Source organism: Hylobates moloch, unplaced genomic scaffold (genome assembly GCF_009828535.3).
Source record: "Hylobates moloch isolate HMO894 unplaced genomic scaffold, HMol_V3 SCAFFOLD_9, whole genome shotgun sequence".
Lineage (NCBI taxonomy): Eukaryota > Metazoa > Chordata > Mammalia > Primates > Hylobatidae > Hylobates > Hylobates moloch.
In genome coordinates, this window is record NW_026652284.1 from 100,580,610 (window position 1) to 100,607,767 (window position 27,158).

At 40.8% G+C, this 27,158-nt stretch overlaps 1 protein-coding gene across 1 annotated transcript in view; it reads left to right on the top strand.

The window, feature by feature from the left end:
• Positions 1–27,158, top strand: part of COL14A1 (collagen type XIV alpha 1 chain) — a 314,618-nt gene that overhangs the window by 277,588 nt on the left and 9,872 nt on the right. The window contains exons 38-42 of the mRNA XM_058443680.1: positions 276–329; positions 800–871; positions 9,642–9,677; positions 10,696–10,762; positions 13,692–13,880. Of these exons, the coding sequence (XP_058299663.1) occupies positions 276–329; positions 800–871; positions 9,642–9,677; positions 10,696–10,762; positions 13,692–13,880 (418 nt within the window). The remainder of the gene's footprint in view (positions 1–275; positions 330–799; positions 872–9,641; positions 9,678–10,695; positions 10,763–13,691; positions 13,881–27,158) is intronic.

Sequence of the window (27,158 nt, forward strand, 5' to 3'; positions counted from 1 at the left end):
TAGTAAAAGCACTTTTTGGAAGCAAGTTCCCATTTAAGTTTGTAAGTGGCATTTCTTACACCTAAAATTCTTGCACTGGACAATTTAATGGAGCCAACAGTCACAAAACCTTGCCAAAAACAATTTCCATGAAGAGTTTAAAGGCAGTGAATCCTTGGTAGTCCAGAGCAAGCAGCAGGACTTGACCCCCGAACATGAAAAGGAATTAAATGAGCCCATTCTGAAAGCCATATAAAGCAACTGCTTAGCTGACACACTGTGTTTCTTTTCGCCAGGGCCTTCCAGGAAAGGATGGATCCTCGGGACCTCCAGGACCACCAGGGCCAATAGTAAGCCTTTCCAGAAACTACTGGGACATACGCTGTTTTAAAGCACTTCATTTCTTTTGAGAGGTTTTCTTTTGCCAGATCTTTTACTCAGCAGCCATCTTTACTATAGTGTAACAACTCATCCCTTGGTAGAGAACTCTCCCTAAAACTTTTTAGAAAGATAATGTATCCATACTTCCCAATTATTCTATCTCTGAGCCATTTTGCCAGAAGATCACCTGCATTGACTTAGCTTTTATTAAATCACAAGTAAGGCTTGAATTTGAAAGAACCACACCTGTTGTATAGTGAGGAGACTAAAAAAAAGTCTTCCCTCCATTTTTGGGAATTGGGAACAGGAATGAGGTCCTGGTGATGAGGGGGAGGGAAGCTATCATGGTGTGTATTTGTTACTCTTTCTTAAAAGTTGGCTGTCATTGATGAGAATGTGTGATTCCTAACTTTGTTCCATTTTCCTACCTCTCTTCTAGGGCATTCCTGGTGCCCCTGGAGTCCCAGGGATCACAGGAAGCATGGGACCGCAAGGCGCCCTGGGACCACCCGTGAGTATGCAGCAGTAGCCGCTCAGAATGTATGCTCAGTCATCACGTTTATTTATGTGTTTAAATTTACCAGGCTTTCTTTTAGTCAGAAATGTTTATTCAGCACTGGACTCTATGGAAATTCGTAAAGGAAATCGGAAAAGCTTCTAGGATAAAGATGAAGATCAGATTGTGCATATGTCATGGCTAAAGATAAATGGTCCTAAAAGGGAATAATCTGTCATGCTTTTGCTTATATGTTTCTATTGCTTGCTATTCTGTATTTGGCTAAGCAAACTCAATATCATCTCTCCAGAGATTGGGTACAACAGCTATGTGTTAATCAAGCAGGGTTCCCAAAGGGAAAAATACAAAGCTTGGGAAATTTTAGGTTTAATGAACGTGAGATTAGATTTTTCTCTTCTAAATTCTATAAGACAGAATTTCCCACTAAAACACACACTCACACATAAGTGAGAGGTGTTATAAGTGAAAACATAATGAACAGAACTCTTCACCTCTGATTTTTGTACTTCTACTCTCTTAGATTGGTGTTTAAATGTGATCAATGGGAGAGGAAGGGATAAGGTGGAAGAAAAACAAATGAACACATCTGGGCCTGTTTCTTCATCTGTAAAATGAGGTCATTGTATTACATGGCCTCTGGAGACATGCTTGGCATCTTCTGGTGACATGCAAGTTGTTCCTTCTAGGTTTAGATGTTAGTCAGCATTCTGATATTTATCTGTGAATTGCTAAGTCTGCATCCATAAACTGAAGCATTGAAAAATGTGAAGACCTGTACGACTGCAAACACACTAAGAATGTGTGGAGCAGTTAAATCCAATGGATGAGGATGGAAGCATCCAGTGAATTAGATTCCTGTTACCACTTAACAAATTGCCACAATCTCAGTGGCTTAAAACAACACAAATTTGTTATCTTACAGTTCCGCAGGTCAGAAGTCTGGCGCAGATCTCACTGAGTTAAAGGGAAGGGGTCGGTATTTCCTTTCTGGAGGCTAGAGGAGAGGATCTCTTTCCTGGCCTTTTCTAGCTGCTAAAGGCCTCCCATAGTCCTTGCTCATGGTCCACCTGCATCTTCAAAGCCAGCAATGTTGCATCTCTCTGGCCTTTTTCTGCCGTAGTCACTTCTCTCTGACCACAGCCAGGAAAGATTCTTTTCAGGACCTCTGTGATTACATTCAGGCCACCTGGATAATCATAGATAATCTCCCTAGGTAATTCCCAAATCCTTAACTAAGTCACATTTGCAAATTCCCATAAAGTAACATATTCACAGGTTCTGGGGATTAGGGCAAAGAAGTTTTGAGGGGCCTTTTTTTCTGCCTACCATAGTAAACAAGATGTAACAGAAATATTGGTTCTGATTCAGAAAGTGGCCTCTCTTCCTCCAGAAACCCAGACAGTCTTGTTCCTCTTATTCTTGAAACTCATTTTAATAAAATTATTTCATCTTCAGAATCTTTTTCTGGGCCATGATTCATGTGAGACATATGTAGGTACACAAACCCATACAGGGTATGCACATAAAAAATGCATCTTGATTTTAGCAAACACATCCTAATTTGCACATCCAAATAAATGCTATCCTTAGTAATCACTTTATACAGCTGTATCTTTATTCCAACTACAATGTCATTCAAAATACTTTTAGATCTCTTCTTTTTATATCAACCTAGTAATGGGTCACAGAAGAAAATCTGATTGCTTTATCTTCACTCATCTTTTTTTTAATTCAAAAACATGTTGCCAAGTATGATCCTGCACCTAGAAACATACACTGAAACCCACATGTGTGAGCACATGAAAAAATGCATGCATACACACATACACACACATACGCACACACACACCTGTCTTCATTCTTTCACTGCAAGCTTATCTATTCGTTTGATTCTAAGCTGTTTCATACCAGAAAAGAAACTTAAAAACATACTGTCTGGTATTTGGCTTCAGTCTGCTTCCCAGAATGTGCTCCTGGGAACCAGAGTTTTAGAATATATCCACAGTGCCAGACAGCAAGGGGTCCTGGTCAAAGAAGTGGCCCTGACATGACCCTAACTAGTTGTGTAAGCCACGTGCACAGAAACTGCATGCCTAATCTGTTTCTCAGAAATTCATGGGAAGTTTTAGGACATGAAAGGCTTTGAGGCATCCCGAAGTGAAATTAGAAAACACCCAAAGCTAGTTTAATTTAGTTAGACAATAAATGTATTTGTGCATGAGGTTCTTATTCTTACAGGCATCTCCTAAAACTAGTTTCTCCTAACCCAGGTTAGGGAAAAGCAAGGTATAGACTGATCCTGACCCAAGAGGGAGGGAATGGGGAAGAGGGAAGGAAAGAAATGCAGGCTCTGAGAACTTTGGGAGAATTGACATGGAGCGTGGAGAGCTAGAGTGAGACCTGGAATCATTGAGTTACTATGATAGCACTCTGCTCACCCATCTGGCCTTTGGTGGCTCTGGATTAGAGTCTAAGTGGAGTATCTACATAAATACCAATAAAATTTTCCCACAAATAAAACACTTGTTCATAATGTTATTTTTGTTATAAATCAGCAGAAAGGGGCCCTTGATAGCAGCAGGAGGGGCCCTTGTGCCATTGGTGCTTTGATCAGAGGCAGAAACCATTTGGCCTATAAGCATCGGGTAGGAATACCACAGTTGGCTTGGGGATTTCCTCTCAAAAGCAAGTTGCTCTCTGAACTGTCCAGCCCAGACTTTTTTGGGCCCACTGGCTCCCAGATGCTTGCTGGCTGCCAGACTGGCATGACTGTGACAGCAGGCTCCGTGTCATGGTGTTAAGGCCTTGATTGATTTCCCATGGATGTCTGTCAAGAAAGGCATGAGGGAAAGGGACCAAGAGGGACAGGCTGCACCGCTGAAAATAGCAACATGTTTCCTACAGTGGGTGCCAGAAACGCTTGCTTTTGCGCACTCTGCCTTCAGCTGCCGGCTCCCTAGGGCAGAATGTACATTGCGGCTGCTGAGGTCCTAATTCCTATCTAAGTTTTAAGCATTGGCTTAGGTACGGTTCCTCCTCTGCAGTTGTTAGAGAGTGATAAAGCACACGAAAGAAGGAGCTGCTTACTGCTGGGGCCATGTGTTCAGCCAGGTAGACAGGTCCAGGGTTACATCATTGAAAGAGCATTGCATTAGAAGTCAAGATACCTGGATTCTTGATGTAGCCCTGACATGACTCGAAGTAGCTGTGTAAGCCACATCAGTTGCACAAATCATCTAGCCTTTCAGAAGGTCAGTTTCCTAATTCATTCATTTAAAATATTTAGGGAATGAGCACAATACATATAAGATTACATGGTGGGGAGGGGTCATGAGGGATACAAAAGATCTCAAGACATTTTTCCATACTCTTGAGAAATCCAGAGAGAGTGATGTTTTTATATAAGAAGCTGTAATAAAGGGCAGAAAGTGTGAAATGCCTCAAGGCAAAGACAAGGAAGTTGCTCTGAAAGCTCCATTAAGAGAGAGACCCCTAAGCTGAGACCTGGGAGTAGTGGCTTCAGGAGCATTTTGATGAGATCTTAGAATATGGGTAGGAACCCCACCCACAAAGACAGAAAGATTGCATCACTTAGGTGGCAGTTACAGAAAAACATAAGGCAAACACAGAGCACCCCTGTCTCTGTACATTTTAATATTTTTCAATTCTTTCTCCAGTTCCATCACAACCACCGCAGTTTTATTTCAGGCCCTGCTTGCTGCTTACAAAGACTATCCCAAGAGGCTCTCACTGGCCCCCCGGCCTCTGCTTTAGCCCTGGTCTAGTCCATTCCCCAGCTGCCAGAACATCTTTCAGTGCAACTCCCACGTGTCACTGTCTGGCTTGAATCTCTTCCCTACCCCTGGAGGAAGGAGCCCAATTGTTCAGCAGAGAGCTCATGGCCCTTTAGGATGGGCCCCCGCTTTCCTTTCCAACTTGGATTACCATCCTCCCTTCACTTGGAGTTCAGTCACACATTATTTAAAGTTCCTGAAATACCTGCCATACCATTTCACACATTCGTCTTTGGGGATGCTAACAACCTACAGGATGCTCTTTGGGTTGCTCTTTTGCCTTACCGGGCTGCATTCTTTTTCACCACTTGGTAAGCTCCTGGCAAATCCTTCTTTAAGGCTGCACATCTCCTGTGTAAGGCCACCCGTCCCTTCTCAGGCTGTTAGATACTGCATTTCAACTATTGATGTTTGTCTCTCCACTAAAAGGTTAGTTCCTTAAGGACAGAAATTCTATCATATTCTTGTGTAGAGTCCTAGACCTCAGCTCAGTGTCTAACACATAGAGAGTACTTAATATGTATTTATTAAAAGAAAAAAAGAAGGCCGGGTGGGGTGGCTCATGCCTGTAATCCCAGCACTTTGGGAGGCCAAGGCAGGTGAATCACTTGAGGTAAGGAGTTTGAGACCACCCTGGCCAACATGGTGAAACCTGGTCTCTACTAAAAAAGAAATACAAAAATTAGCTGGGCGTGGGGGTGGGTGCTTGTAATCCCAGCTACTCAGGAAGCTGAGACACGAGAATCGCTTAAACCCGGGAGGCGGAGGTTGCAGTGAGCCGAGATCATACCACTGCACTCCAGCCTGGGCGACAAAGCAAGACTCTGTCTCAAAAAAAAAAAGAAAAAAGAAAGAAAGAAAAAAGAAAAAAAGAAGGTACATTTATATTCTAGTTAGGCTGATGTTCAGAGGCATATTAGAGGCATATTAGAAGACTATTCTTGTAGATTAGGGGTCAGGTCATGGAAGACGTTTCAAGCCAGCCTAAGATGTTTTGACTTTGTTTAACAGACATTTTTAATATGTGGGACTTGAACCACAAGATCATTCCTCTTCCTTCCAGCACTAAAATTCGGTGAATCTATGAATGCAGCTACTGTATTTTCTTTTCTTTACATTTCGAGTGCTCCTGAAATTAAAGGAAAGTGTGCCACTTTTTCCTGCCTACATCTGCAGGGAATATGTGTTTTCCTTCAAAGCATACTTTGGTGGAGTTATGGGCCTTCACTTGCTCAGGAATTTTTATTTTGTTTTTGTTTTACTTTGTAAAAATCAAAGGAACGATGTCAGAGAAGTTGGAATAAAAAATAATTTCTTGCCATACAGATATTTCATTAAAAAGATCTTTCACTGAGACTGCCTAGCTGCATCCTTTGGCTACTTAATAACCAGCATCATGAGACTGAGTCTGAGGAATTTCAAGCCCAATTAAACACATCCATCCCTACATACCAAAAGGTGCCAACAGCTGATGCTCTCCATTTACCATGTCAATCAGGTTTGCACTATAACTGTGTTCTCTAGATTTGAGACATTTTCAAACAAGCCAGTTTAATAAATGATAGCAAGAATAGCAAGAAAATTGTCAAAAAATGTATTGGTGCAGAAATAAAATTATTCAAGATAAAATAGATTTAAAAAAAAATGACTCAAGTTGCAACCTAATTCTGAATTACTAGAGTTAGTCTTTAGGCATGGTATGTTTGCTTGTTTTGCTTTATTTTAATTGGGAAAATATTATCTTCCCTAGAATAGAAGACACGAGCTGGCAGAATTGCTGAGCAGCGTTCTCTTTCAACAGAGCGGTAGAGGGTACTCGGGATGGGCATGGATTCTGGAGCCCACAGTTTGGGTTCAGGTCCCTGGTTTTTTCACTTCCTTATTGCCTGGCCTTGAGCAAGAGACAAGACCTCTTAGTGCCTCATTTTCCATATCTGGAAAATAGGAATAATATAGGGTTGTTATAAAGAATAAATGAGTTAATCTTATAGGAGTATTATAAGCACTAAATAAGTTAATCATGGGAGTATTATAAGCACTAAATAAGTTAATATTATAGGAGTATTATAAGCACTAAATAAGTTAATCTTATAGGAGTATTGTAAGCACTAAATAAGTTAATCTTAAAGGAGTGTTACAAGAATTAAATGAATTAATCCTGCAGAGCTGTTATAAGGGTTAACTGAGTTAACATGCTAAGAACAAGGACAGTGCTTGGAACATGGTAAAGCAGCCTACGTATTAGCCACCGGTATTTAGAGTGTCTTAAAGTATTAAAATATGGAATATTTATTATTTGCTGATTTTTTTGTTTTGCCTCTAACACTTGAAAAGCTGTTTCCGTTAAGGATTATTTAGTGGTAAGATGGTAGTTCTTTTCTCCAGTTGGTCCTTTCAGTAAACATTAATGTCTCTTTGGAGATCTGTCCATTTGTGAAGCCTAAGAAATGAGGGAAGAAGGCACAGCCAGTACATTTATTTCCAAAAAGAAATTGGGCTGGGGCAGGGGTGTGCTATATAAATCTTACTTTTGCAAAAAAATTTTATAATGGAACGCCTCCCAGGTTCAAGCGATTCTCCTGCCTCAACCTCCCAAGTAGCTGGGACTACAGGCGCGTGCCACCACAGGCACGCACCACCACACCTGGCTAATTTTTGTATTTTTAGTAGAGATGGGGTTTCACCATATTGGTCAGGCTGGTCTTGAACTCCTGACCTCGTGGTCCACCCGACTTGTGATCAAGGCCTTTGCGATCCTCCCAAAGTGTTGGGATTACAGGCATGAGCCACCGTGCCCGGCCATCTTCTGTCTTTTTTACAATCAGGGTAGTTGAAATGAAGCACGAATTGGCTTGCCATTCAAACTTGAAGTGAAATTCAGCCATTCATTCACTCATTCAGTTAACACATGGTTTTTGAACATTTGCCACTCTCATGCACAGTCCTAGGACCTGGGGATACAGAAGTCTACAAGCTGGACACAGACTGCCTCATGGAACTCACATAAGAGGCCAAAATTGTGAGGATCTTCTTTCTCTGTAGAGGTTGGAATCCTTCCCTCGGAAGCCCAGACTTTGTATTTTTCATCAATTTCTGTTTCTTGTGCTCCCTGCTTACAAATAACGACCATGTCATGAGAGAATAACGTGTTAGACTGATAAGGGACCCAGAGATCACTTCATTTAATGGCCTCATCTTACAAAGAAACTCAGAGTTAACCTGGCTTATAAGTCCAATGTCCTACATTCTTTCCAAAGTATTAGCATAAAAAAATTTTAAACACATACAAAATTGAAAGAATTTTGAGTGAACACCACACCCATATACCCAATACTAAGATTCTAACATTATGTTTAAAAAAAAAAAAAGTGGTGGCCAGGTGCGGTGGCTCACTCCCGTAATCCCAGCACTTTGGGAGGCTGAAGTGGGCAGATCACTTGAGGTCAAGAGTTTGAAACCATCCTGGCCACCATGGTGAAACCCCGTCTCTACTAAAAATACAAAAATTAGCCAGATGTTGTGGAGTGTGCCTGTAGTCTCAGCTACTCAGGAGGCTGAGGCAGGAGAATCGCTTGAACCCGGGAGCCAGAGGTTGCAGTGAGCTGAGATCGTGCCACTGCACTCCAGTCTGGGAGATAGAGGGAGACTGTGTCTCAAAAAAAAAAAAAAAAAAAAGTTTGTGTGGGTGTGTGTACGTGTGTGTATGGGTGTATGTTTGTGAGTGAGTGTGTGTGTGTATGTGGTGTATGTTTGTGAGTGTGTGTGTGTGTGTGTGTGTGTGTGTGTATTGGATAGACATGGCAGGGCAAAGGAGGAGAGGAGAGAGATAGAGCCAGGGTGGGCTGCTTATATCTGCACTGGAGAGTCAATCATGCATTTCTCTTCCTTTTCCAATTCCACCTTCAGTGACAGCACATTTGTAGCTTGAAATCAGCTGTGATAGAAACACTTACACCTCCAAAATCAGCAAACGCTACAAGTCAGGGCATTTTCTTTTTCTGGGGAGCCAGTTTACCTGCACACCATGGGATGAAACCAGAAGTTTGAATCTAGGCAACTGTTCACTGACTACAGATTTTGAAGAAGATACTGAGTTTGGCTTGGACCTGTTTGAAATAACAACTGGAAACAGTCTGACAACGTGGCAAATTCCATTAATAAATTCCATTCACTCTCCTTTTAGTCGAGACTATAAAAATGTTGTTCAATGAACATTGCCTCAGAGTTGAAACAAAATATGAAATCCTTCTGAAGACACGTGTTTTGCATGTATAATTTCATTGGAGGAATCCTGAAAATGCCATTTTTAAAGTAGATGCGTTTTAATAACGGCAAGGTTTCTTATGGGTCAAAGAGTAGCTAAGCCACATAATAAAATAATAAATCAATTGAGAATTCACATAAATGTGAGCTCTCATATGGGGGAGAATTAGGGAGAATTGTGTGGCATCGTGCTGCACAGAAATCAGAGTGAAGCTCTGGGATTTCACTAATCTCATCTCTGACTTGAACTCCTAAATTGAGAGGCGATCTTTTCTATCCTTTTGGAGATACTCCTTTAAAAACTGAAACAATTTAACTATTCAGCAGAGATTTGTGAAATAAATTATGAAGGATCCTCAGTAGAGTACAATACATAGAGTGGCATTTAGGGTGGAAAGATGCGAAGGACCTACACAGTGAAAATATGTGTTACAAAGCAGTATTATTGCTGCACGATTCCAGTTTTGTGGCCAAAATATATCATGTCTCTGCATAAAAAAGCTGAAGGGGTAGAATGCTTAACAGAGCTTTTTATGTTTAGTGTGCATACTGGGTGCTGTCTGTTTATTTTCTGTTGTGTAATGATTTTTGCTGCACAATTACTGGTGCTAAGAAAAATGTCTTAATAAAATAAGAAAAGATGCATGATTATCACTCTTAGCTAAGTGCAATATCATAAGTAACTTGGCAATTTTCCATTTATACAGGGTGTCCCTGGAGCAAAGGGGGAACGAGGAGAGCGGGTAAGTATCCTGTGGCTCTGTTTTCTGGCCCCAGCTGGTTGCACCCCTTCCATTGCATAAGCCTGATAAAGGATCGTCATTTACTACCGTTATTATTCATTGCTATTGTACCAGTCTCTGTTTCTCCCTTTCCCCAATTCATTAGACTGTGGCCATATTTTCCAGACATAAAATCCCTGTGGGCTGGGAGTCAGGAGAGCTAGTTTCTAGTTGCATATCTGCTACTATCCAGGTCAATGAACTTGAGCTCATTTCTTTAAGGATAAAATGGAGAGAATCACCCTCATATAATTTACAAAGCGGGTTTGATGAGAACGTTATATAATAGATGTGAAAAGCCTTCAGAAAAGTAAAAACTCTATACAAGTGACAAGTGGCAGCATGGCACTCCTGGGCTTTTTGATGCTCCAAGGTTCACACCCAGGAAGACAATGGCAGGCACAGAATCAAAGAACTGGCCCCCAAACTGAAGTCAGCTCAATTTAGGGGTCGTCTCTCTCCTTTCAGCAATTGTGCAGCTGCTAATATAATTGTGCCATTGGCTATAGCAGAAACAGCAGTGGCCTTGGGCTCATCCAATTACCTCTGTGAAATCTTGGGCCATGTGTTTAATGCTATTCAGCTATAAAATGGGTTTAACATCTTTCCTCTGGGTTGCTATTAGTATTAAATGAGCCACTGCTCGACAAAGTGCTGTATTTTATAAGCTCTAAAGATCTATAAATCAGGCATTAAATATATATGGGTTTGTTTCAAAACCATTAAATTTTTTAGAATATGGGACCAGAAATACTTACTTGTGCTTGTTAATCTAATAAGGACTCCCAGGAACCTTGAACCATGAATATCAAATTGCTTACCCCTTCTCTGCATGCACCGTGGTGGTCAAACCCACCTGTTGCTAGGAGCCAAAGATCCCTGATGGGAACAATGGGGCAAGTCAGATCCACATCCTGGAAGTCCTGGTAGTGTGGCTGGGCTTGTAGCTGAGTCAGGAGTATGCTTTTTTTTCATCCAGGGCGACCTGCAGTCTCAAGCCATGGTGAGATCAGTGGCACGTCAAGTATGCGAACAGCTCATCCAGAGTAAGTATATAATGGTTACGGAGGTTGTTCCCCATAACAAACTCTCATCTAAAAGAGAGTTTGCTTTTCCCGTGAGTGTACCACTAAGGAAAACTCTAAAGCATTGTCTTGGTGCAGACACATAAGCTTTACAGATGACCATCACTGACCCGTCAAAGAGATCATTACAGATTACCCTAGAGCCCTACATCGATGGTACAAAAGCCAAATTCCTTTGTGTCATTGGTTCAAGAACTGCCTGTTTGCCCATGTAAATTTAACTTGACTGCCCAGATCAAATCTTCTATTCCTTTCTCATCTCTCCAGGTGGGTAGGATTTTTTCTCAAGTGTTCAGCACTTGAAAGCTACCAGACTACATCTTCAGAAGCTACCTCAGAAAGACAATTTATGGTGTTTATTTTTATTAACTTGCAAGATTTAAATGAATATTTCCTTCTTATCCATTTCACATCCGTTACCTTCTGGCTAGCCTAAGGTCTTCTCATTTATTTCTTAGGATGTTTATCAAAATACAAACACACACATGGACAGGCTTGCTCTGACGTTTGATATGATATTATACTTGGGCTTTGTGTCAAAAATTACATCAGAACAAACTTGATATGACGCCTGTCCCATTTCTTCATATTACTTGAGCTTTTTGATATCACTGTATTTCCGTGCCCATTTGCTTAGATCCCACCACTTTTGCACGTTTCCGCTCTGCCCACTGATTATATATTTTATCACAGTAATCTAATCAGAGGGTTACTAGTGTGGGCCCTTCTCTTTGCCAGTAATTTGTTCAGTTCCAGGAATATCGGAGGCCAAGCAGAGGTGAACTATCTCTCTCAACCCCACCCAGCTCTTGCCTAGCTCTGCTGTGCAGCACTGTCACCCAATAGCACCCCTACCTCCAGGGCTGACATAACCCAAGTGGCTACCTCATTGGCTTGGGGTTATATTTATTTTAACTCAGGAAAGTTTGGGAGTTAGGCCAGGAAGCCCTGCAAATATCTAAGAAAGCTTTGTTGGCTAAGTCCAAAATTCCATCTTTAATTCTGAGATAAATCCAAATCTCACCCTGGAGGAGGCATGGAGTTGAGATCTGCACAGGCTTGGAAGAATTTTCATTAAGGCAAAAACATCAGGGCAAGCGGAGTATGAAGCTACCAACTTCAGACACAGTAGCCATGCTCCCTATATTTTAATGTTATTTAATTTTCTGTTATATTGCCCAAACTGTGTGTGTGTCTGTGAGAGAGAATTTACCAGTTAAATATAACTGTTTAAGTTTAATGGCAAAATAGGATCTTTAAAAATACATTATAAAAGAGAAATTGAACATTAGTCATTTTGTACTGACATTGTAAATAACCTGTATCTTGAATTGTTTTGTAGATTTCTGATTTCAAGTGTACAATGTAAATGAGCAGATCGTTATTTTCAGAAAACTCGAGGCTTAAATCTTACTATGACTTACTGACCACAACACAAGAAAGATCTCACGATACTTGCTGTCTTATTCTACTGTAGAATAAAAATCATGTGTAAATATCTGATTATTTAAAGCATGCCCTAAAAATCAAGGGTTCAAAATCGATTTTTTCTCCTTATGAATTCTCAGAGTCTTGTGATTGACTTCTAGGAAGTAGAAGTCATCAAGGGATTGGTTATGCAGCAAAGCTTAAACAAGTCTATAAAACAGCAAGGCCCTGCCTGTCAATATACTAGAAGGAAATCAAAAAGTTTGATGCAACTTGATAAGCCAGGCCCAACCTACTCAGAGGCTGTATTTCTGGCACCTCAACCATCTTCCCTAACGCTACTTCAGTTTCCTCTGGGCTCCTTACTGTATTCCTTCAGCTGCCACTCAGAACTGGATTTATCAGTTAGCAAATAATTCCTCACAAGCTCACTTCTCTGGTTTTTAGTTCACAGTTGATCAGAATTATGCTAGGAAGAGTTACACGGGAAATTATGCAAGGCCAAAGTGATGACAGCTGGGAAAATGATGATGGACAGTCCCCAGGTGAAAGGCAGAAGCTGAAAAAGCAAATGAGGAAATGTCTCACCTGCCCAGGCCACAATGGACATGCCTACTAATAACCTTGAGTCATCAGGAGGGGATCCCTACTTACAGTGACAATCCAATGCTTAAGGAAAGAATGCACTGAATGTATTTTAGAGTGAATTCCTTGAAGACATTGTTACTATTTTTATTTAGTTTTAAATATTTTCAAAATGGATAAATAATAGTAAACTAGAAAATTCACTTATGTTGGGAAAACTCATCTCCTAGTGATGTTGGAAAAATGAGACATCATGGTATCAAGTACTTTATACTTCTAATTAGTAACATATATCTGTATATATATTTTCCAGACATAACTGAGTTAAGGGATTGTGGGAGAGAGTGCCAGATTTTTTAAAAATACAAAGCTAGTGGGAGTTTCTGCAGCTGAGACCCAAGTAAAGATTCCTAAAAAAAGGCTTGATGACCAAGAGATGAGTTGAGACCGAGCACTTGTCTGGGGATTTGTGAGCAAGAGGGTTGGGGAGGCTTTGTGTGTTGTAGAAAAGACAAGTAACTTGGGGAGTAATTGCTAGAGAAATGGCAGCTGGGTGAGGGTCTAGGGGTCAGATAAATGTTGAGGGTAAAGAAGAAATTTACAACTTCTGCTCAATGATGTTTATTGAGTTGCTGACGTGAGCTGCAGAATTCCAAACACATGAGATGCCACTTGACAACAGTCCAGCCCTTGATATCATCCAGAGTAAAACGTAAAAAAATGTTAAGCTGGAAATCAACATATTTCAAAGGGGTGTGATTTTTCCTTTGGTGGGTGTCTAACAGAATTGTTTGGAGCTTTAACAAATGACACCCCTGGTCCCCTCGTTCCTTGTGTGACAGTTCACTGAATGCTGTCTTTATGCTTCATGCCTCAGGTCACATGGCCAGGTACACTGCCATCCTCAATCAGATTCCCAGCCACTCCTCATCCATCCGGACTGTCCAAGGTCCTCCTGGGGAGCCTGGGAGGCCAGGCTCACCAGGAGCCCCTGGTGAACAAGGACCCCCAGGCACACCAGGCTTCCCCGGAAATGCAGGCGTGCCAGGGACCCCAGGAGAGCGAGGTAAGCTGGGCCCCTTCTCTCAGAGGAACTCCTCTGAGATGGGTGCAGGGATGCAGAACATTATAGTGGTTCTTATACAAGGATAAATCCTGAAACAATGGACTTAAATTAATTCTGCCCCATCTATTCTTCAGTTTCTTGTTTATTTATCTCTGAGATTGAGAAAACTGAGCAATCTGCCAAGTGATTATCTAGAGCCATATCTACTTATATGAAAGAGGAAGGTCAGAACCCCCAAATCACTTCTGAGAGGATTCGAGCTAATGAAAGAAAGATATCCCCTCTAGATGGATGAAGCCAAAAAGGGTGCCCCTTCCAGGTTGAAGAATTGGAAAATGACGCCGCCCTATGACCAAACATGGCATCACACCAATGTCAAGGCAAGCAGAGAACTCACTCTGGTGATTTGCTGGTGCTTTATTTGTGCAGTGCCCAGACTGGGCAATAGTCAGTGGCAGTCCTGAGAAGACTCCTGAATTGTATCAGCATATGGTTCACATGTTCCTATATAGACCGTGTCAGCTCTAAATTTCAAATTAAAATACTGTCTGCGGCTCATCTTCCTATTATATCAGACAACATTTTATTTAATAGTTTCATGGGCCAACGTTTTGTCTTTCCCACTAAAGTTGCCTTAAAACAGAGATTCTACTTAGCCTTTTCTTCCACCATCTACAGGTCTTAGAAGTATGGTGTAATACAATAATAAGACTCTTGGCTGAATCTATAGTTGACTAAGATCTTCCATTCCAGAAGCAGGTAAAGGAGATGTAGGAAGTCAGGGTTGCATATTAACAATGAAGAAAGTGATGGGAAAGAGAGACAACTCATCAGAGTATTTTCTAAGATACATTTTGTAGAACATAGACCTGGGGAAAAGCTAACTTTTACCTATCTGCTCTGTGAGGCATATTAGTTTTGTGGGATGGGTAGGATATATTCCTTTTATAAAATTTGATTTAAATACAGATTACAAAAACAGTATTTCATATTTATTTTGACTCATGCCAACAGGCCTTGTATATTTCTGCGTCTGCACTTCTGTACACATTGTTTTTCTCTTTCTTTGGAACTGTCCTTTCCTTCCTTTGTCTTCCATATAACGTACTCTTAGTTCAAGGCTCAGCTGTCTTATGCATGAAATTATTATTGATCACCCCAGAACCCGAATGTCTCCGCCCCCATGAACACCTGATGCCCTTACTGTCTTTTCTTTCTGTTTTAGCACTCATCAGGCATTAGCAAACAGCCAGGTTGTTGAGAGCAGGGGTTGGTTCTGAATTGCTTTGCACTTAATAGTTACTTACTAGATAGTTGTTGCTTTAATTGTGACCCAGTTCTGATTTTTCTTTCTGAAAGTTTTTCCCTGTGTCAGGGCACAAAATCAGCAGATATAGAAAATGGCATCATTCCCTCACAACATACCAAAGATCTGGCAGCCTGGAATGTGTCCCCCTCTGTCAGCAGGGCATCCTCTGCTGCTGTCAATAATGGAGAAACTGTGACTCAGTGAGCACAGAGCCAGCACCTGAGTCACTCCCAGCAAGTCATAAGTTGTCTTTGTTCTTTTTGGAAGGCTTAGCCCTGTTCTTGCCAGACCGAGTCTCTCCTGCTCTGCAAGTACACTTGAATGATTAGACCACAGAAAAATCACCCAAGGGTTCTCAAAGGGCAGCCCAGACGACCTTTGGAAATATGAATTTCCATGATGTAATTTTCTTCCATACATATTGATGTATATTCTAAAGAGTACAGTAGACAAGCAGAATCCTATATTTCACAAATGCATAAAAGATGACAGTAAGACGGAAAGTGAGAAATGCCCTTTGAGCATGGGGAAAGGTGATTTTAGTTGATGACCGCTTGAAGGGTGTGATTCTGCGATGACTATTGTAGGTCAGGGCTTGTAGGCCAGCATCCAAGGGGCTCTTCATTCCCGGCAAAGTTATTTCAGCTGCAGCTTGGATTTGCTGCTGCAAGGTAGGCAGTGATGTTTGGTTCTTAGCCTCGGGATCCAAATATCCAGGAAAGATTAAGAGAGGAAAGGTCTGTCTTTCCACTAAGTCAAAACAATAAAATTTAAAAACTGAAGTCTTCAGCTATCTTTTCTCTTTCTCATTTTCTATAAAAGGAAGCATATGGAGATATTGAGGTAAGGCCAAAAAGGCTCAAAGTCAGCCAACATCAAGACTTGAAATAAGAGCCAGAGACTGTTGTTTTCTTCTGCCATATAAAATATGATTATCATCATAACAAAATAATGTTATAAGGACACAATATTGTAATGAGTAAAAATAAGTACTATTACCAGGCAGTGTATGTAGCACATAATAAACTACAAAAGCAAGATTATGAGAAATATGGCTGTTGAGCATTCTGGCCTGAACACTGAAATGAGGCTCACTTTCTGCTTAGGCTTCCTATGAGCCTCATAGGAGCCTTCCTAAAAAAAATTCACTACTGGGTATCTACCCAGAGGAAAAGAAGTCATTTTACAAAAGAGATATTTGCATATGCATGTTTATAGCAGCACAATTTGCAAGTGCAAAAACGTGGAACCAACCCAAATGCCCATCAATCAACGAGTAGATAAAGAAACTGTGGTATAGATAGATAGATAGATAGATATAGATAAAGAAATACATATATATATATATATACACACCACAGTTTCTTTATCTATATCTATAGATAGTTTCTTTCATATATATATATATATATAAAGCATATATATATGATGGAATACTACTCAGCCATAAAAAGGAATGAATTAATGGCATTTGCAGTAACCCAGATGAGACTGGAGACGAGCATTCTAAGTGAATTGACTCAGGAATAGAAAACCAAACACCATATGTTCTCACTCATAAGTGGGAGCTAAGCTATGAGGATGCAAAGGCATAAGAATGACACAATGGACTTTGGGGACTCAGGGGGAAAGGGTGGGAAGTGGGTGAGGGATAAAAGTCTACAAATAGGGTATAGTGTATACTGCTCAGGTGATGGGTGCACAAAAATCTCACAAATCACCACTAAAGAACTTATGTAACCAAACACCACCTGTTCCCCAATAACCTACGGAAATAAATTTTTTTTTTAAATTCACAACTCCATTCAGTTTGAATAGTTTTTCATCAGAAGTGCCCACTCTAGCCGGGCGCGGTGGCTCACGCTTGTAATCCCAGCACTTTGGGACACCGAGGTGGGCGGATCACAAGGTCAGGAGATCGAGACCACGGTGAAACCCCGTCTCTACTAAAAAATACAAAAAATTAGCCGGGCGCGGTGGCAGGCGCCTGTAGTCCCAGCTATTCGGAGGCTGAGGCAGGAGAATGGCGTGAACCCGGGAGGCGGAGCTTGCAGTGAGCCGAGATTGCGCCACTGCACTCCAGCCTGGGCGACAGAGCGAGACTCTGTCTCAAAAAAAAAAAAAAAAAAAGAAGTGCCCACTCTAACTTTTCTATTCTAGTTTTTCAAACTTTTAAAAATGTGATACACAGTAAAAAATACATTTGACATCATGATGCAATATTGCTTATGCATATGCATGCATGCAAATGTATGTAACTGGGACAAAAGAAATTATTTTTACCCTTCCTGTTATTCCCTGTTTTCTTCTTTTGTTAAAAGAATGAGGAGAGACCTTGGGTTTCATTACCTTAGTTTGAAAAACACTATCCCCATACAATGTCTTTGATTAACCCCATCTTTATCAGAGAAATGACAAAGAATATGCATTTTTAGAGAGCAGAAGAAAAATTATGGATTTTCCTTTCATATTCGCAATGTGATGTACATGGCTTTTCATGACTTTTCTTATTATCTAAAAGAAGATTTCACTTTTGCTCCATCTGATTGTCTGTCTCTCTCTTCATTAACCCTTTGTCTCCTGTAACTTAAAGTCTTTTTCGTAAGTTTGTGTGGAACAGTTTTTAGCTATCCTCTTACACAGATTGTAATAGAGAATTCTTAGAATTTAAGGATTCAAAGGGATCCTGTGGCTAATGTTGTTCAAGTTTTCTATCTGAAGCTTGAAATCCCACTAGATTTGTCTAATTATTGGCACTTAGCAATGAAGAGGCCTCATTTGCATAATATCATGCTTTATATTAAGCAGCCCGATTTCTCACCTGCTTTTCCTTGTCACTTGTTCTTCTTTGTTAATTTATGTCAAAGAAAAGCTATTTTTCCATGGGATGCTAGTTGGTTACCTCTCCCCATTAAACCCTGTATTGTCTTCATGTAAATGGTTCTGTATAACCTGGCTTCTCATTATCCCAAAATTCAGAAGAGAGGACCAGCTCTGAGGTTCCTCTTTTGATCACTGAACCATGACAATCCAGTGCTTGACTGGACAATCTAGTGATTGACTACTATTTGTCAATTGCTGTTCTGACCTCAGCTCACTCTCGAGTCATATTTTTGGGTGATTCCAAACCAGATTTCCTCAATTACAGATCGTTTTCTTTTTCTGCTCTGCGCATATCATTCCCAGATGATTCATCTGTTTTTGTTTACTCAATTTATTTAAATGTTCATTCTCTACACTGGTATCTTGAGCCATATATTAAACAAGTCAACAATAAGTTTGTTGGTTTATAGTTCACAAAATTAAGTTTCTTCATTCAGTTGAAAAGAACTAGAAAATTCCCCCGATTTCAGTCTTTTTTTTTGTTTCCTTTCTCGGAGACAGGGTCTTGCTCTCTCCCCCAGACTGGATCGCAGTGGTGTGATCTCGGATCTTGGCTCACTGGAACCTCCACCTGCTGGGTTCAAGCAATTCTCTTGCCTCAGCTTCCCAAGTAGCTGGGACTACAGGCAGGCACCACCACACCTGGTTAATTTTTGTATTTTTAGTAGAGATGGGGTTTCACCATGTAGGCCAGGCTAGTCTCGAACTCCTAACCTCAACTGACCCCCCCCGCCCCGCCTCGGCCTCCCAAAGTGCTGGGATTACAGGTGTGATCCATCGCGCCTAGCCTGATTTCAGTCTTTATGCAACTCCTTTAGTTTCCATAATCCTCCCGAAATTTTTGAATCAGAGAAACCCTCTGATCATCTAACTAACCTAACCATCTAAAGATTTTCATTTTAGGTTGTATAGCTGGACAGCTGGAATTCATATCTGGTTTATCTTATACAATAAGTCAGCAAATATTAAATGCAGTGTTTATGTAAGCTTTTACAGTTTGGCAGATAGATAATACTATTATTTATAGCTTTTACTTATTAGGGTCTGGTTGCATCTGCCAAGTGTTGCGCTCAGTCCTGTACACACTACCTCATTTGGGTAAAGTGGAAGATCTGGTTTGGATAAGGAAGGAATATGAAAGATTGCTGAGGGTACACACTGGAAGATGGTAAATGCTAAATGAGTTATATAGAATATAAATGATTTCAGAATGTAAAGGAAGATGTCACTCACTATGGTCTTTGAGAAGAATGGGTGCTAGCATTTATTAAGCAACTACTATGTGTCAATCGCTAAGCATGTTATGTGATGCTCATAACAATCTTATGAGATCTGGATTAGTTCCATGTTAGGTGAGGGAACTGAGGCTCTGCTAGATTGTTAATTGTCCAAGGTCACACAGTGGAACAATAGGGGTCTAGAATTCAGATCCAGATATGTATGACTCCAGAATGCCTGTGCTTGCTGGCTTCGCCACTTAACTAGCTGTGTGATCTTGACTACTTAAGCTTAAAACTTAATCTCTGAATCTCCGTTCATTCATTCAGTGGTACTTACTGAGCATCTACTACACTGCCAGCTTGTGCTGGGCATTGATGACATGGTGGTAAACAGGGTATATATTTCCTGACTTTCATGGCACCTTACTGTTAGTGGGAGATGGATATTAAGCAAACAATATATGAATCATTTAATTTCAGTTGTAATTAGTGCTATGAAAAGTACAGGATAACATATGGCATACAAAAGGAGACTGACTCGATCAGTGATGTTTTAGCTGAGACCTAGAACTTTAGTAGGAACTTGCCATAGCAATAAGAGAGTTGGGGAAGAGCATTCTAGGCAGAGGAGGCAATAGCATGTGCAAAGGTCCTCAGGTGAGAAAGGGCTTGAAACCTTTAAAGCAGTGACTCTCCCTTTCACAACAATTTCTCATGTCTCTTTTACTGTTCCAAAATAAAATTCACAGATATTAAATATAACCTATCTTCACATATCATTAAACAAACAACACTAAATAGAGAAATTACAATGTTCTCTAGTGTAATACAAAAGAGAACTAAAAGGAAAGTAATTTATAGTCAAAAAATTTATTCCAATATGTATTTAAATGTAAAAACCACCTCTAATCAGTTCATCAACCATAAGTTCCCCTACAAGTATCAAGAATATCTCCTAGGGATGGCACTGCCCCTACTAAGCTCCATTGCTTTGGATAACAGAAAAAAGAATAGTATAGTTGGAGCTTGGTGAGTTAAAAGGATAGTAAGAATTCAGGAGGAGGGAGGAGTAGACAGAGGCCACAGGATGCAACCAACATTTTGTGAGTCTGGGTAAGGAATTTGAACTTATCCTAAGAGCAAGGTAAACTTTCTGCAATTTCTACTTCAGGATGCCATTATAAAGACTTATGTCATTCTGCATTTGTCTCTGTTGTGTTCACAGTGGTGATCTACTAAGATAATAAACACATGATTGCATTATGCAAATAAATGTAAATTATCTTGTCCTCCTTTTCCCATGTGCTCAATGGCAAACAGAACTCGCCCAAGCAAACAAAAGTAAACAAGGAATCAGCCTTCCTTTGGGCACCATGAATAGGTAACACTCCCTCTCAGAGACTCAGAAACGGCAGCATGGCAGGGAAATGGTGCACCCACACAAAAGCTAAACCTGTCTCCCTAATGCTCAGGTTAAGCTGTGAGTCAACAGGACTCAAACATCTATAAAGAAAACTGAGTTCCAGATTGATTTTAAAGCTGGGAGACAGAAGTGGGATATTCCTGTGGTTAAAGAGACTGTAGCACTTCTGAGTAAAACCATAGCACTTCTGAGCCAGGAATGCTGCAATGGTAAAAATCATTTTTGTGAAATTTCTTAATGCCCCACGTATCCTAGCTGATTCCTGGAAAAATTATCTCTATGGGGCAGATCATCTTGATTAAAGATCGAGTGCTGGTAGAGCTTTCGTTATTATTTGCTAAATGGCACTGAAATATTTTCAAGTCTTCCCTATGATTTTGTATTACAGTGGATATTCAGTTGCATGAGATGTGTTCTTTCTTTTTATTGCTGTTAAAAATTTGCTGAAATAGGCTGGGCGCAGTGGCTCACACCTGTAATCCCAGCACTTTGGGAGGCCGAGGCAGGTGGATCACGAGGTCAGAGGTTTAAGACCAGCCTGGCCAAGATGGCGAAACTCCGTCTCTACTAAAAATACGAAAATTAGCTGGGCATGTTGGCGGGCACCTGTAATCCCAGCTAGTAGGGAGGCTGAAGCAGAGAATTGCTTGAACCTGGGAGGTGGAGGTTGCAGTGAACAGAGATCGTACCACTGCACTCCAGACTGGGCGACAGAGCGAAACTCCTTCTCAAAAAAAAAAAAAAAAAAAAAAAAAATTTGCTGAAATAGGCCAGTAGCAGTGGCTCACACCTGTAATCCCAGCACTTTGGGATGCCAAGGTGGGCGGATTGCTTAAGGTTAGGAGTTTGAAACCAGCCTGGCCAGCATGGTGAAACCCTGTCTCTACTTAAAAAAAAAATACAAAAATTAGCTGGGTGTGGTGGTGTGTGTCTGTAATCCCAGCTACTTGGGAGGTTGAGGCAGGAGAATCGCTTGAACCTGGGAGGTGGAGGTTGCAGTGAGCCGAGATCGCACCACTGCACTCCAGCCAGGTGACAGAGCAAGACTCTTTCTCAAAAAAAAAAAAAAAAAAAATCTGCCGAAATACATGTTGCCTTCTTCCTTCTTTGATTCCCCATCCCCTGCCTTTCATTTCCTGAAAGATGAATACAGATAATTTTCTCTTTCTTTTTGCCACCCAGTACTCATCTGGTTAAGTCCAATTTGAATGCCCTTCAGAACAAGACCTTCATCTGAAGATTTAGTGGATTGTGTTTTCCTAATGGTATAGTCATCTTAAGGCATTGACAAGGAATGCTCTTTTTTTCTTCTTTGCATCATCTTTTATTGATTTTTTTTTTATTACAAAGTGACTCTTTACATTGATCATGGCTGCAGAAAGAAACTCTATGTATTAGTAATCTATTGCTGTGTAACAAATTACTTTAAAACTTAGTGGCTTAAAGCAACAAATATATATAATGTCCATTTTTGTGGGTCAGGGATTTGAGTTTTATGTGGGTGCTATTGTCTAAGAGTCTTGCATAAAGTTGCAGTCAATATGTCATTTAGGAGGCCAGTCATCTGAAGGCTTGACTGGAGCTGGTGCATCTGTTTCCAAGATGGTGCCCTCACAGCGCTGTTGGCAGGAGTCTCCAGCCCTGGCTGACGATTGGCAGGAGGGCTCGGTTCCTCGCTGCAGAGCTCTTCGTGGGGCATGGTTGCGAATTCATTTTCAACACATAGAGGCTGCTTTCCTTAGAGCCACTGATCCAAGAGAGAGAGCAGAGGAGTTCCCATTACGATTTTGACATCTAGTCTCAGAAGCCCAAGCTTTTACTTTCACCATATTCTATTTGTTAGAAGGGAGTCATTAAGCCTGGCCCACACTCAAGTAGAGAGGAATTGGGCTGTACGCTTTGGAGGGAGGCATTTTAAAGATTTTGTCAGTGTCTGTTTAAACCATCATACTCTTCTAAATTAAAACAAGGCCTTCTGGCTGTGCATTGCAAAGAGGGTGATGCTCTCATCCACTGAAATGATTGCCAAGCAGTATGACGTCTACAGTGCTGAATAATGAAGGGCTCTTGTGAAGAGTTGGCTTACACTGCCTGTTTTCACCACTTACGTTTGTTTTCCTCTCCTGTATTCTTTTAAATCATCCAAATGACAGATGTAGGTTTTTAGAGGGAAATGCAAGATGCAGCTATAGGCACCTTTAAAAACAGTAGCAATTATTGGGGAAAATGTTTTTGAAGACTACTAATACCTTTTGTGTTCCTGTTTCTGAAATTAGTTGTAATTAGAACAAAATCCATTTTCAAATCAAACACAAAGAATGAGAGGAAAAAAAGCCATTGACAAATTAAAATTACCATTAAATTGTGTTCCCACCCTTTACAATTAGTACAATATGACTGTTACAGTAATAATAAGCTATAACTAGCGTTTTGTTTTGTTTTTGCCATGGAAGCTAATATCATTGTTTCTGTAGATAAAAAAATTTTAAAACCTTAATTGGAAAGTCTATTAGTCAGTTTAAACCAATATTTGATAAATCAGTGGCTGATTAATCCTACTGCATTAGTGTGTGACACGTGTCATTCAATACCCAGATAAAGTATACTTTCTTCAATTGGCCTTTAATGATTTCTTTCTGTTCATCCTTTCTTACAATGAGGCTACATTATCCCCCAAAACAAATTTTGATGTACATTTTTCTTTTATTCCTCATAAATACATGGAATACAGTAGTTATTTCCTAAGTCATAACTAGTTTATAGTGTTGATAACCTCTTGGCTAGCTTTTTGACTGCCATTTCTCATTCATACCTTGAGCTCTGATAAAAACAAAAGCCCATGTGGATATTATGCATCAGTCCTGAGACATCATGGTGATAGCAGATTACTGCCACGTGAACAATGTAAGCATTTCCTTTCAAGTCATCATCGTGTAATTTAGCCAGAAAATCACGGCAAGTTTTCTAAGAAGGAGATTTGGTTATACTAGGTAATAAAAGAGAGAGAGAGAAAGAAGCTCCTTTTTAAAAAAATGTAGGAATGCATTTTGTCATTTTCTAAATTTTCAAGGCTTGAACATAAGTAAAATGGAAATATAATGTAGTTCATATGATAAAACTAAAGTTGTTTGTATTAGCTGTGATAAACCATTTTTGGTGAATTTTTTGACATGGCTTTCAAAGCCATGACTGTAATAAGTTAATTATCAAAATGTGTTTTTAGAGGAGGGTGAAAACATGCAGCGAAAAGATATATTCATTAATCCTTTCCATTTTCATTGTTCTAGATTTGACTTTGGCATTAAATTACTATGTAAATATAGCGAAGTAGTTTGACTTCCCTGAACTTCTTTGCTAGTTTGGAAAAACATGATGAGTATCCTTGATTTTGGATGTGTTTATCATTTTTTTTTTTAATTTTATGTTAACTTTTGGGATACATGTGCTGAACGTGCAGGTTTGTTACATAGGTATACATGTGCCATGGTGGTTTGCTGCACCTATCGACCCATCATCTAGGTTTTAATCCCCCCATGCATTAGCTATTTGTCCTAATGCTCTATGTCCCCTTTCCCCCAACCCCCTGACAGCCCCCGGTGTGTGATGTTCCCCTCCCTGTTTCCATGTGTTCTCATTATTCAACTCCCACTTATGAGTGAGAATATAGTAATGGGTCTTTCATGCTGATCATGAAGGGCTGTTGGTCATAACACATTTTGTTTTAAATTCTGTAGACCCTGACCTTATCCCAGTGCCTGGACACAGATCACTTTTCCAAGAGTGGAGAGCATCATATCATTTTCCAGTTCTGCAAGGAATGAAGACCAAGCTCCAATTTAAATATTATCAACTGGTTGACTATTCATGCTGAACCTGAAATGTTCATTTTTAAGCTATAGAAATTGGCTCCTTTTCCCACTAATTTTGAATAATTTATAATTTTCTTAATAGTCAATAGTGGAAATAATATAATAGCTCTTAAGGAGGAATGATCAAAATTTTGTAGCAGAAAGTAATAGATTGGCATTTGGTCTAACATTCTTATGTACCAGTGAGGTCATAGTGTCAGCGGCAAAACTGGGTGAACAAAAAGCCTGGATTCCTGATGCCTGATTTAATGCCAATTTTCTCCTGCCACTCACCTGCAGTTGTGAATGGTCAACGTGCAGACTACACTAGGCTGGTGTGCACTGATGAACTTTGCACCTCATCTTCTCTCTCTCTCCACCCTTCTCTTTTTAACTTCCACTCTTCCTACTTCTCCTCTTTCCTTCCTACTGCACTTCCTCACTCTCGCTGCCCAAATTTAGGTGACTCTGTGGTCAAAATACCAAAGGACCCTCTACCTATACTGTCTTGTCTGATAAAGACTAACAGAAAGACCCGAAGTGCTAACCCCTGTGCCTTGGTCTTGCTCTGGTTAGTGGATTCCTTTGACCATTGAGTGGCCCCACTTAATGATTCAACCTGTTTTCCTCTGACTTTTCTGTGGAAATAGCACAGGGTTTACCGGTGGAGCTAGGCTCTACAGGACTCCAGGCTGCCTTAACCAATGTATTGCCTTGTAGCACCCAGAAGGAGCAGATCCAGGTTTTATGGAACCTGAAGCTTACAACTTGGGGTTCCTCTTGAAGAAAAAGAATACGAAGTCCGAACATAAAATTAAGTAGGGGGTACTGAAGGTGGCCCTTACAAGTTAGTGTCTCTCCATAGTCTGGCACACAAAGCTTGTCATGCTCTGGCCTAAACTAGCCTTATATTCTATTGCCTGTGAAACAACCTGAAACTGCCAAAGCCATACCAAACCATTTCTGGTCCCCCAGGCATGCTCTGTTGTCTCTCACCTGCAAGCCTTTGTGCATGCACGTTCGTCTGCCGCCGTGCCCATCCGTCACTTCTTTAGCAGACAATACCTGTTCTTCAAGACGTCATTTCGGGCTCAGCCTTATTGGAAGCCTTCTGCAGTCCCCACAGATGCCTCAGTTCCATGCTCTCATATTCTGCTGTAGCTGTTTTCACATTGCATTATAACTACTTGTTACCTATCTGTGTTTCCTACTCCATGACAACCTGCTACATGCAGGAGGGGTGCTTTTGACTCCGGATTCCCAGTGGCTGATGTTGGGACTGGGCTAGGCAGTTTGTGTTGTTCGCCTTCTCGGGGCTTTAGCTTCGTGGTGCTAGGTGTCCAGACCCCTTTGCCCTCTGCTCTTTGGCAAGGTCAGCCCAATGGAAAGCATTGAGGAAGATTGGAGGGTACAAAGAAGGGCAAACCCCACCCCTGTCTCCTCTGCAACTCCAGTTGTAGCCACCACCCCTCTGCGCCCCTGCTTCTAGTAGACAATCTCCCCTTCTGTTTCTAGATCCCACCAGAAGCCCCTGGGCTCTGGGCTCCAGTCACATTTTTTTTTCTCATTGTCTCTACTCTCCTACAGGTAATAGTGGCTCCGTGTTCTTGCCAATTTGTAAGTTACATCTTTGCTTGGTTTCTAAGCTTTTCCATCATCCATGTTACCAAGTCTCTGTATTAAATTCCAAATTTCCTCTCTCTGAAAGATCTAGAGTGGTTTATATTTCCCTGGCTGAGCCCTGAATTATAAAGGCACAGTAGATGGCCAGTTGTTATATGAAAAAGAGAATAGGAAGAGGGACCTTTAGCAATCATTTGCAAGGCTCATTTACATATAAAACAACTACATGTTTTCCATTCCTGTCCATCTTAGCATAAAGCATGGGGCCCCAGAAACTGGTACTAGTCCTACAGACCAAACATGCAGAAATAGCAGAGCTTAACAAAATGCATACAGTACTTATTGAATTGAGTCCGATTAATCTGCCTTCTTGTAACTAGGTGCTAGGTCCAGTACCTTGCTCTTAGTAGGCATTCACACAAACACTGAGTGAAGAACAGACTGTACTTGCAATCCATCACCAGTATATCCCAGGCAACAGACAATATAATAACACAGCAAGCTTTGATCTATAATCTCTGCGACTTTTTGGTACAATTACAATGGAAGCATTCCCCAGGCCTTGCATAGCTTCCTGGGCATAAATCTTGGGAGTTCCTCAGAATGTCTGGGGATGAGGAAGGAGTGACTGTGCTCCACAAACAGCAAAAACTCCAGGCTGGAGTGCATGGTGTGGTCAGGGGGGCCATAAAAAGGAATAAAATCTCCCAACTCAGAGGCCAACAGGCCAAAGAAAATAGGAAACAGACAACCAAGGGCCAGCCCCTGGACATGTTAGTGTGAGCAGGATAAATCCTCTTAAAATGAATTCCAAATCTTGCTCAGGGCGGACAGCAAGTATACAAATTGAGGAAAGCAGCTGAGGAAATGTGGTGATAAACACAGGGCTGACTGCTGAGTGTGAGGCCAGAGAGAGTGTGCAGACACATTTGGCAGGAGGTTTGGGAAGCCATAACTATAGCAAGCAAGACA